The 12,244-nt window shown below is 45.9% G+C and overlaps 1 protein-coding gene across 2 annotated transcripts in view; it reads right to left on the minus strand.

The window, feature by feature from the left end:
* FAS (Fas cell surface death receptor) overlaps positions 1-12,244 on the minus strand; it is a 195,444-nt gene that overhangs the window by 30,274 nt on the left and 152,926 nt on the right. For both annotated transcript variants that reach the window (XM_078642877.1, XM_078642878.1), the window contains exons 6-7: positions 11,767-11,850; positions 11,501-11,568 (exon numbers count right to left, since the gene is read on the minus strand). In XM_078642877.1, the coding sequence (XP_078499003.1) occupies positions 11,501-11,568; positions 11,767-11,850 (152 nt within the window). The remainder of the gene's footprint in view (positions 1-11,500; positions 11,569-11,766; positions 11,851-12,244) is intronic.

Raw genomic sequence — 12,244 nt, forward strand, 5'->3', positions numbered from 1 at the left:
TTCTTAGGCGCCGACGCCGTCGATGCAGATCCGGTGTCTTTGTGCCGAGGAGTACTGGCTCCGGCTTTCGGATCTTGGCCTGTAGTGGTCTTCGCTTCGACCGTCTGTTTGGAGGTTGACGCTCCAGCTGTCGAGACGTGATGGACTACCTTCTTCGAGGACGTGTCCTTGGCCACCGCGTGTGGCGCCGGTGACTCGACGGCCTTCTTCGGCTTTGTAGGGCCTAAGGGCGACAGAGTCGAAGACGGAGCCGTTTGTTTCGGTTTCGTTTTGGACGTGTCTTCGGCCATCTTAGATGTTGTTGAGACCGTAGGTTTCGGTTTCGGTTTAGGCGTGACGTCGGCCATCTTAGATGTTGTCGACTGTACTGGTTGCGGTTTCAGTTTCGATACGCGCAACAACGGCTCCTCCGGTGTATCCGTGGCCGGGCCCGAAGGCGGGGCTGGGGATATCGCTGCAGGGTCGTGGGTAAGGCCGAGTGGCGATCCCGTGACCTGAGCCTGAGTCGAGTAACTTTCGGGGCATAGCTCATCCCCTGAGCTATCTTCCGCGGCCCCAAAGACTTCTTCGTCGTCCCCTACCTCATCGACGTAGTCAAGGTCTTGGCTCTGTCCTTCGATGTATTCGTCTGGATCGGCCTCGACCTCTGTTGATGGCGGTGAAATTTGAAGATGATGGCTTCGGCCGTCTTCTGCGGGGTCGTCGAATATGTCGTCGGGTGCCGGTGCTGCGTGCAAGGCCTCGAGGCGCGCCGCGCGCCGATGCTTGAGAGTTTTCTTTGACCTGAATTTGGAGCAGGCCATGCAGTTGTCCTCGTCGTGATCCGGCGAGAGACATTTATTACAAACTGGATGCACGTCGATGTGTGGGTACTTGGACCCACACACGGGGCAGCGCTTGAACGGACTCCGTTCCATGATGATGTCGTCGGTGTCTCGCTGCGAGTACAGGGCCTCGATGTCCGAAGAGTAGCAACTCCCCAGAAGTCCGACGCGAAGAGTCGGACGATGCTCGGGACCGTTCGCAACAATACCGACGCGAGTATCGAAGGCCTTTTGGCCTTAAGGAAGTAAGTGTTCGATTCCGACAAGGAGGCGTCGAAATCACATCCGAACCCAATGGCGGAAAAAAACAATCTGGGGATGGAGCCGATGCCCATGCGCACTGTAGTACAGGGGAGGAGCCACCTATCTCGTGATACTTCGAAGACTCTTCCAGGACAACAATGTGCAATCATCCGGACCCAACACTAGGCGGCGATCTATGCACTAGATATGAATTTAGCAGCCCACATGCCTCGAACTGGATTTATATATTTTTTAATGACTACCAAAGTCACGATATAATGATTTGGATTTGAGCCTTGACAAAGAGGGTTACCTTGAAGCACATATTGGCTTGTTCAATACAAGGCTGTGTTGGAATTGTGCTATAAGCTGGACGACTATCTTCCTAACCAAAATTGGTGTTTGCCAATTTGATGAAGCTTTAAAGGGAAATTAATATATTATACAGATAAGACCTCCTATAAGGTTTGACAGGGAATGATGTTGGCGGTGAAAGTGCCACACTAATTATCCGGATACTAATAGGGCTGTAATTACCACAATGCAGAAAAAGGCCAATTATTCACACAAACTGAGGCCAATCCATTGTTGTACTGGTTCATGATGTTAGACCATCCCACTTATCAGTGATGAGGGTGCATAAAGTGATCGAATGTTCACAGAAGCCGATCTTCCAACTCTATGGAGATTTGTAAATTTTTACCACAGAATGTGCTTCTGGGGGCTTTCCTTACCTGGTAGGATTTACCACCAAGCCAGTCACGCTCGATGATGTCAGTGATAGAGTTCCTGATCACAATGACTAAATGTACCCTTTGAAAATCAATTTTGATATATTGATGGCTGGAGGTTCTGTACTGTACTTTTTTGGTTTTGGCTACAGGCCGCATCAGTAAGCTGTAGGTACTCTGAACTTTGGGTCAGTCTTTTGCACATTATTGAATGGGTTTACCTATATCAGCTCCTGAATCAATGAACGTCCTCTCCATTATTGTGTTTTTTTCCGCCCAGGAGTATATTAGTATCACTGACTGGATGTGCCTTATCCTTCCACCGGATACTCATGAGGATTCTTTATTTTTTTAATTTAGCAGTCCATGGGAGTGCATGTGTTGCCTAGTTCTCTCCCCCACTACACTGCCCACCTCCCCTTGATAACATTAGTATTTTTTTGTCATACCTGTCACACTCTCTTTTTATCACACACCCATCCTGCTCCCCATGTTGAGATATTTCTTTTTCTATTTTCAATTTCTTTTCCAGGCTCCAGCAGCAGTAAAGTGCTGCTGGGCTACTCTCTCACTTTTCTGCATTTCGCACTTACTTGTTTCAACTTTTTTTCATTTTAATTTAACGTTCTAACATAGCTACCTGCTATGTTAGAATGATAATTCAAAAACTGCGTCTTCAGTCATGAAGCACATGTCATGACACACACATGCCCATCCATCACACTACATACATTATAAGTAGACATCCTGGAATGGATATTTTAAATAGAGATCTATTAAAGAAAATCCATTCCGAGATTGCCGGCAATGAGTGCACATGCACTTGATGGATGAGCATGTGTGTGATTGTAAACAAATACTGGAAAGGCCAATAACTCGCTCTTTTAGAGACAAGACCTACTGGTTTTGGAAGTGCTGGGGTGGATGGGTGTCCAACTTTCCACTGTGCTCACCTTACCTGCGTGCAACCTGTATTTTATTGCACCTGGTGACTCTTTCAATGGGCACTAGACATACGCCTGGCTCAACAGACTCTCCCTCCCCTGGATCTTGAACTGTTGATGCGTCTCCTGATGGACCATTATCAGGACTGTTCCTTGGGTGAGCAACCTCGGCAAAATCCTACTTTGGAGCAAATGGCCAACAGGAGTTCCTATGTATCGGCACAGTGATTGCTAGGTGAGAGTTTCGTTGAAGTCAATGCACGTTGCCTGGTGACAGTGTCTGCACTGGTTGGAGCTGAAGATCATGTCTGTTCTTTGGAACGTATTAACTGGGCCATAGATATATCCATCTATATGGAGTCGGACCCCATCATGGAGTCCTTTGCTTCTACTATGGCTGATTACATACTGAATTCCTCCGACATGCACCTACTTATTCCCCCTTTTTCCAAATGTTCAATTGCTGGAGCCCGATATTAATTATAATCTTGGTGAGGTCTTTGAGTTTGCCTATATTTTCGTTCTCTTACCTTTTACGTGCTACCTTCCTGACCAAGGGGAGTGTGTCATGTGTTCCATACATGGCCCATTGTAGTTTTCCCTATGTTAGCCTAACTGTGCATGACACAGGACCTATTAGCTTTGCACACGTTACTATATAAACACATGTTTACATAGTAACGTGAGGGCATGAATGTGTGCCACGTGGCACTTTAAAAAAAGCAAAAGGAAAATGCTACTTACCAGTATGCATCTGTTCTTGGCATGTAGAGCTGCAGAGTTGTACACTTAGCATTAGATCGCCACCTGGTGTTGGGCTCGGATGATTGCAGGTTGTTGTCTTGGAAGAAGTCTTTGTAGTCACGAGATAGGTGACTCCTCCCTTGGACAATACTGCGCATGGGCATCGGCTCCATCCTTAGATTGTTTTTCGCCATGATGGGAAATGATGGTGTTTTTCGCCATGATGGGAAATGATGGAGTTAGTATAAGTAAAGAAAAAAGGATGTCCATGCATGTGCATCTAAGTAAGATGAAAACTGGAATGGATACAAGTCCCGGGGAGGCGGGTGGGCGTGTACAACTCTGCAGCTCTACATGCCAAGAACAGATGCATACTGGTAAGTAGCATTTTCCGTTCGAGGCATATGAGTTGCAGATTGTACACTTAGCATTGATTGTACAGCAGTGTCTCCCCTAGCGGTGGTCGCTTGTATCCGTTGCAGTGGTTTGAAAGAGAGTTTTAAGGACAGCCTGGCCTACTGCAGCTTGCTGCTTGGCTTGCACATCAACACAATAGTGTTTAGTGAAGGTGTGTGGTGTAGACCATGTTGCTGCCTTGCATATGTCCTCTAGGGGTATGTTTCCTAAGAAAGCCATAGAAGCTCCTAGCTTGCGAGTGGAGTGCGCTCTAGGAGGAACTGTTAATGTACGTTTAGCCTTCAGATAGCATATTTGTATACACTTTACAATCCACCTTGCGATCCCACCTTTAGAGATGGGATTGCCTTTGTGTGGAGGAGAGAAAGATACAAACAGTTGTTTTGTTTTTCTAAAAGATTAAGTTCTATCTATATAGTATAGAAGAGCTATTTTAACATTTAGAGTGTGTAAAGCCCTTTCTGCTACAGAGTCTGGGTTTTGGAAAAACACAGGTAACTCTACGGATTGATTTAAGTGAAAAGAAGTGATGACCGTTGGAAGAAATGTTGGATTAGATCTAAGAACCACTTTGTGAGGATGTATTTGAAAAAATGGTTCTTGTATAGTGAAAGCTTGTATCTCACTTACTCTTCTAAGAGAGGTAATAGCAACAAGGAAAGCTGTTTTCCATGTTAGGGATTGCAGTTCACATTCATGTAGAGGCTCGAACCCATGAGTCTTGTAAGGACAATATTAAGGTTCCACACAGGAGAAGGTGGCAACCTGGGTGGGATTATTCTTTTTAATCCTTCCATGAATGCTTTGATTGCAGGCACTCTGAATAGAGACAGATGCTGTCTGTTTTGTAAATACGCTGCAATTGCTGCAAGGTGCAGGCGTATGGAAGAATATGCTAAGTTAGACCTTTGTAGATGTAAAAGGTAACAAATGATATTCTGGATGGAAGCATCCAGGGGATTAATTTGATTGTTTCTGCAATATATTGTGAATCTTTTCCATTTAGAGGCATAACACGCTCTGGTAGTGGGTTTCCTAGCCTCTTTAATGATGTTCATACAGTCTGGTGGTAGATTTAGATAACCAAACTCTAAGACTTCAGGAGCCAGATCGCTAAATTCAGTTGTTTTGGGTCTGGGTGTCTGATTTATCCATGGTTTTGTGTTAACAGGGAGGGTGTGAGCTGTAACTTTTGATGTGGAACCAGAGAGAGATCCAGCAGTGTGGTGAACCACGGTTGGCGTGCCCATGTGGGAGCTACCAGGATGAGTTTGAGAGACTGTTGTCTGAGCTTGCGCACTACTAATGGAATCAGTGGGAGAGGCGGAAAAGCGTATGCAAATCTGCCTGACCAGTTCATCCATATTGCATTCCCCTTGGACAATGGGTGTGGAAACCTGGTGGCGAAGGTTGGGCATTTTGCATTTTCGTGGGTGGCAAACAGATCTATGTGTGGATGACCCCACCTCTGGAAGAATGGCTGAAGAACTTGTGGATGTAGTTCCCATTCGTGCATCTGTTGTGACTGCCGATTTAACAGATCTGCTATCTGATTGTGAACTCCTGGAAGGTGTTCTGCCAGAAGATGTATATTTGAGGAATGGCCCACCTCCACATGTTCTGTGCGAGCTGGGACAGTTGCAGAGCGAGCTGGGACAGTTGCAGAGAGTGTCCCCCCACCCTGTTTTTGTATATAGTACATGGCTGTCATATTGTCCGTCCGGATTAAGACAGCTTTGTTTTGTACTTGTAGTTGAAAAGTCTTGAGTGCTAAGAATATGGAAAGGGCGTTGGGAGCACACTGCCTCACAGTCCCAGCACAGTTCACCCCTTTGCATCCTGGTAAATGCAGTACACAGTTCAAACTTACTTCAAAATTAGCTGGAGTTTTTCACCAAAGTTGATGCAGACATTGCTGTATATCTCTAGACACGTGTTTCTGGGTTGAGCCCGTCTTCAGTAGAGAGCAGCAGTATTAGAGATCAAAGAAAAATCATCTGGGGTTGCTGGAAATGCTGCCAAGTTCCTCTCAGGTTACAGTACCACTCACAGGCACACAGGTGCATCTCCAAAGCTCGTCAGCTTGCTAGCTCAAGGGAGCCTATTAAACAGAAAGGGGGTTGGGAGCACATTGCCTCACAGAAAAACTCCAGCTAATTTTGAAGGAAGTTTGAACTGTGTACTGCCTTTACTAGGATGCAAAGGGGCGAACTGTGCTGGGACTGTGAGGCAGTGCGCTCCCAACCCCCATTCTGTTCAAAAGGCTCCCTTGAGCCAGCAAGCTGACGAGCTTTGGAGATGCACCTGTGTGCCTTTGACTGGTACTGTGACCTGAGAGAAACTTGGCAGCATTTCCAGCAACCCCAGAAGATTTTTCTTTGCTCTCTAATACTGCTGCTCTCTACTGAAGACGGGCTCAACCCAGAAACACATGTCTAGAGATATACAGCAATGTCTGCACCAACTTTGGTGAAAAACTCCAGCTAATTTTGAAGGAAGTTTGAACTGTGTACTGCATTTACCAGGATGCAAAGGGGCGAACTGTGCTGGGACTGTGAGGCAGTGTCCTCCCAACACCCATTCTGTTCAAAAGGCTCCCTTGCGCCAGCAAGCTGACGAGCTTTGGAGATGCACCTGTGTGCCTTTGAGTGGTACTGTGACATGAGAGAAACTTGGCAGCATTTCCAGCAACCCCAGATGATTTTCGTGGCTCTAGAATACTGCTGCTCTCTACTGAAGATGGGCTCAACCCAGAAACACATGTCTAGAGATATACAGCAATGTCTGCACCAACTTCGGTGAAAAACTCCAGCTAATTTTGAAGGAAGTTTGAACTGTGGACTGCATTTACCAGGATGCAAAGGGGCGAACTGTGCTGGGACTGTAAGGCAGTGTGCTCCCAACCCCGATTCTCTTCAAAAGGCTTCCTTGAGCCAGCAAGCTGACGAGCTTTGGAGATGCACCTGTGTGCCTTTGAGTGGTACTGTGACCTGAGAGAAACTTAGCAGCATTTCCAGCAACCCCAGATGATGTTTCTTTGCTCTCTAATACTGATGCTCTCTACTGAAGACGGGCTCAACCCAGAAACACGAGTCTAGAGATATAACGCAATGTCTCCACCAACTTTGGTGAAAAACTCCAGCTAATTTTGAAGGAAGTTAAAACTGTGTACTGCATTTACCAGGATGCAAAGGGGCGAACTGTGCTGGGACTGTGAGGCAGTGTGCTCCCAACCCCCATTCTGCTAAGAATATGGCTAGCAGCTCTAGATGGTTGATATGGAACAGTTTTATTTTATTGTTCCATTGACCTTGAGTTGTATGTTGTAAGAGATGGGCTCCCCATCCTGTGAGAGATGCATCTGTTGTGAGCACTAACTGTGGAACAGGTTCGAGGAACGGCCACCCCCTTGTCAAGTTTTTAGTGTTCCACCACTGCAAAGAGCGATGCGTGTGGCTGTCCACCAACACCAGGTCTGTTAGTTGACCTTGAGCCAGGTTCTACTGGTGTGCTAGGCACTCTTGTGAAGGGGGCATTTGCAATCTTGCGTGTGGTACTATGAAGATGCAAGATGCCATCATACCTATTAGTCTCATGGACACTCTGGCTTGCAGAGATTATTGTTGTTGGAAGACTGTGACTAAGGCTTGCATGCTCTGTATCCTTGCTGGACTGGAATACGCTAGAGCTGTAGATGTGTTTATTGTAGCCCCTAGATACTGGTGTACATGAGAAGGCTGCAGGTGCGTCTTGGTGTAGTTGGTCGTGAACCCCAAGTTGTGCAACGTTTGAATTGTTTGATGTGCGTGTTGGACACATTGATTGAATGACTTGGCTTTTATGAGCCAGTCGTCCAGATAAGGGAAGACATGTATTTGCTGCCTTCTGAGATGTGCTGCTACTACTGCTAAGCACGCGTGGTGCTGTTGTTACCCCAAATGGAAGAACTTTGAACTGATAGTGTTGTCCTTGTATTACAAACCTTAGGTACTTACTGTGAGCAGGGTGTATAGGAATGTGAAAGTAGGCGTCCTTTAGGTCTAGTGTTGAAAGGAAATCGCCTTGTTGCAGTAGTGGGAGCACTTGTTGCAGAGTGATCATATGAAAATGATCTGATTGTATGTACTAATTGAGGGGCCTGAGGTCGAGAATTGGTCTTAGTGTCCCGCCCTTTTTGGGAATTAGAAAATACAGCGAGTATACCCCTGTTCCCTGTTCTTCTAAAGGAACTAATTGAATGGCATCCTTTTGTAAAAGTGACAGAACTTCTTGTTGGAGCAGAGTCAGGTGGTCTGTAGACATTGGACGCTGCCTGGGAGGTATGTGTGGAGGGGTTGTTGTAAGTTCTAGGCAGTAGCCATGTTGGATAATCTGACTCACCCACTTGTCTGTTGTGATGGAGTTCCAGACAGGCAGGAACTGTGTTAATCTGCCCCCTACAGGAGTGGAATGCTGTTGGGGGAGCAGAGGGAAGTCACTGTCTTGTGGCGGAAGGGGATCGATTGTTGTTGTTACCGCGACCTCTTCCTTTGTTATTATTGCCTCTGTATCCTCCTCTAAAACATCCCTTGTTAGAGGATGTTTGTGTATGAGATTTGAAAGATGTTGTGGTGTCTGCTCCAGTTTGTTTGGAGCCCCCTCTGTAGAAGGAGCAACGAAAGGAACCTCTAACTGGTGTGGACTGTAAAGCCCCCATAGACTTGGCGGTGTCCGTATCTTTCTTCATCTTTTCAAGTGCAGTGTCCACATCTGGGCCAAATAATTGGTTCTGATTAAATGGTTGGTTTAAAATGGTAGTTTACACTTCCTGTTTAAACCCGGAAATGCGTAGCCACGCATGTCTCCTAAGTATGACACTGGTATTCACAGCTCTAGATGCGGTGTCTGCAGCATCTTGTGCACATTTTATTGAGGCATTTGAAATTAACTTACCTTCTTGTATGAGGTCAGTTGCCTGAGCTTTATACTGATCTGGTAGATGCTTAAGTAGTTTTTCTAATTGATCATAATGAGCCCTATCGTAACGAGAGAGGAGGGCTTGTGTATTAGCTATACGCCATATGTTAGTGGCTTGTGCAACTATTCTTTTACCGGACGCATCAATTACTTTGGATTCTTTGTCAGAAGTTTGAGAAATTGCCTGTTTCCTAGCATTGGACACGTCTAAAGAATCTAATGGTAGGAGTCCTTTAATGTAGACTGGATCTGTGGGTGCAGGCCTATACTTTTTCTCAATTCTGGGGTTCAAAATTCTAGTGCGTACCGGGTCTTTAAAAACTTCCGGAGCAAGTTTGATGACCCCTTTAATCATGGGAAGAATTTGAACAGACCGTTGAGACTGTTCAAAGGTATCTAAGAGAAAATCCTCCTCAGTCTCATCAGAATACGTGGTGACTTTGTGGTAAGCAGCAGCTCTGTTTAATATATGACCAAAACCAATGTTATCCTATGGAGGGTAAGGTTTTGAAGGGTATAACTGCGGGTCAGGAATGTCATGCGCATTTTGTGGGTTTGGCAAGTCCCATATAACGTCATCCACGTGGTATGGGAAAGGCTCATCTGTATCATCCCCTCCACCCAGACTATATTCATCATCATCCTGTTGAGGTGAATGTGATGATAAAAGTGGGGAATGTGCTGGAGAGATTTGAGGTGATATGTGAGGAGGAACAGGAGGAGAAGGAGGAGGTGTAGGAAAGCAAAAGTCCATAGGGAATGTTGCACAGTCCTTTTTCTTGGCAGGAACCACAGGTGTGGGCGGTGCATCTGCTGATCTCTTCTTGTGAGGTGTAGCTTCTACATGGCCTGTTTTTGGGTCGATGTAGATCTTCTTTTGTCGAGGATCTGGCAAGAAAAGTTCCTCCTCATGTACAACCTTCTTGGGCGTCGATTTTTTCGGTTGTAGCCGACGTTGTTTTGTGTCTTTAGACTTGGGTGGTGTTGAAACGTCCTTTGGCATAGTTTTCGGTGCCGAAGGTTTTGTTTTCGGCTTAGTAGGCAGGTTCAAGGGCTTCGGGCACATCGGAATCGGGCCTTGCGGGCTTCGGCACTGAAGAAGGTGTTTTCGGTGTGGGAGCTGGTGTCGTCGGCTTCGAGGCGTCGGATGATAGCTTCACACTTTTAGGTTTAGAAGTGGACGGCTTCGGAGCCGGTACTTCTTTCGGTTCCGATTCTTCTTTAGGCTTCGGTGCTGAGAGGTCTTTCTGTTTCAGTGCCGAGCCATCCTTTAGTTTCGGTGCCAAGCTAGCTTTGGGTTTTGGTGCCGATGGAAGAGGTGGAATCGGCACGTGCGGCTTGCTCGGTGCCGAGGCACTAGAAGGCTTAGTTGTTTTATTCTGAGCCGGGCTCGAAGGCGGGGCTTTCGAACCGGGTGTTCGGTCTTGACTGGGCCCAGCTGGCGGAGTGCTGACCTTTGCCTTCGGTTTGGGACTGTATGTGGTGCAAGGGCAGTAGTACTCATGCACTGACCCGATGGAATGGAGTCATCTGAGTTGTCTGCCTCTGATACGATCTGGAGATCAGGTGAATCTTCTTCGGGAACGAGCAGGACCTCTTCATCGAAGATATCTTCCGGTTCCGGAGCTGATCTCCTCATTTCGTGTCGACGGGCCCTCTGATCCCGGATGGTTTTCTTTGATCGGAAGGATGCACAAGCTGTGCAGGTCGATTTGTCGTGTTCTGGCGATAGACAGACGTTGCAGACCTCGTGGTGATCGCTATGTGGAAACGTTGCACGACATACCGGGCATCTTTTGAACGGAGTTCTGTCCATGAGGTGTAGGCCGCAAGGCGTCGATAGGCCCAACGGCCCGCGTGGATGACCGGAATGGAACTGATGGCGTCTAAACTATTGTAGTCGATGTCAAGGGTAGTTTTTTGAAGTTTGAGGAAGTTTTGCGCTTCGATGTGCTTGAAAAAGTGTTTTGCTAGCCGGAGCGGAGAAACTTTAATCCGAACCCAGTGGAAGAAAAAACAATCTAAGGATGGAGCCGATGCCCATGCGCAGTATTGTCCAAGGGAGGAGTCACCTATCTCGTGACTACAAAGACTTCTTCCAAGACAACAACCTGCAATCATCTGAGCCCAACACCAGGTGGCGATCTAATGCTAAGTGTACAATCTGCAGCTCATGTGCCTCGAACAAGTGCTTTTTTAAAGGAAATCGCTAATTACCACCAACTTGAAGTTGGTGGTAATTAGCGATTCCTTAAGGCTAAAGTGCACTTTCTTTTGTGCTACTTACATTGCATTTAGGAAATCGCAATTTCCAATTCCTTAAATTCAAGAGCAAAATTGCGATTCCTTATTTTGCCAGTGGGTTTAAACTCGCCTAAATTGCTCGCAGCCAAATAGTGATCTCAATTTCAGCATTAGCGCTCGCTATTTGGCCACCTACATCTGGCCCTTATTGTTTTACCCATTTGATAATTGTATTTGATATTTTAGTAGTTCTCGATGATTCAGTGCCATTCTAATAACACGTGCCAAGATCCGTGCACATACTTCAATGTTTCTAAATGGTATACAACAGGAACTGTAGGACATGTACTTTAACAACACATAAAGAAAAATGTATATGTAATGCAAGTGACATTACGCTCTTCAAGAAGGCATGCCTTACTTTAGAGACTCCTGCCTGCGCTGTTGAAGGGTTCCTTTTGCAACCTGAAAAATAAAAAGATACATTTATTTTTAGAAATGTTTTGCCTGCTAGTTAAAAAGGGACACAATAGGTGAAATAATCAGATGCACAGGTTTCACTGACAAAATTACGAAATCTCAGGATCAATTCATTTTGAGGTGATCAGCTGCAGAAAGGAGCACGCCGTTGCTATAATATGAAAAATGAGGCTCTGCACTCACAGAGTACTGCTGCGGCCGCTGTCACTATCAGCACAAACGTTACCACGATTGCAGCGAGGAGAGCCATTCGTGTTCGGTGATTTTCTGTGAAGGACAGGAAAGAGCACATTACCGAACTTCAAATAAAGTGATGAAAACGTAGAATAAAAAAAAAAAAACTGTGTCGAAGTGAGTTCTACTGACTTCAATTAGAACTAAAGAGCTTTTCGGCACTTTACTACCCTCTCTGATGATTTCAGCACAGTCTCCAACTCTGCCCTAAAAAGATATAACTTCTTGAGCAATGTAGAACGTATATTGACATGAAAAATGAACATTGGCTCAGCCAAAAGGTTTTAGGTTTCACCTTTTGTAGAGGAGGCGTTAGTAAATAGATGTGTGACCTTGGGTAAGTGTTGCCTCTTGCTTTCCTAGGATGAAAATTCCATAATGTATAGACATTTCAAGCAACAGCCATACAGAAGTCGGGAGTATGGCT

The sequence above is a fragment of the Lissotriton helveticus genome, chromosome 5_1 (assembly GCF_964261635.1).
Source record: "Lissotriton helveticus chromosome 5_1, aLisHel1.1, whole genome shotgun sequence".
Classification (NCBI taxonomy): domain Eukaryota; kingdom Metazoa; phylum Chordata; class Amphibia; order Caudata; family Salamandridae; genus Lissotriton; species Lissotriton helveticus.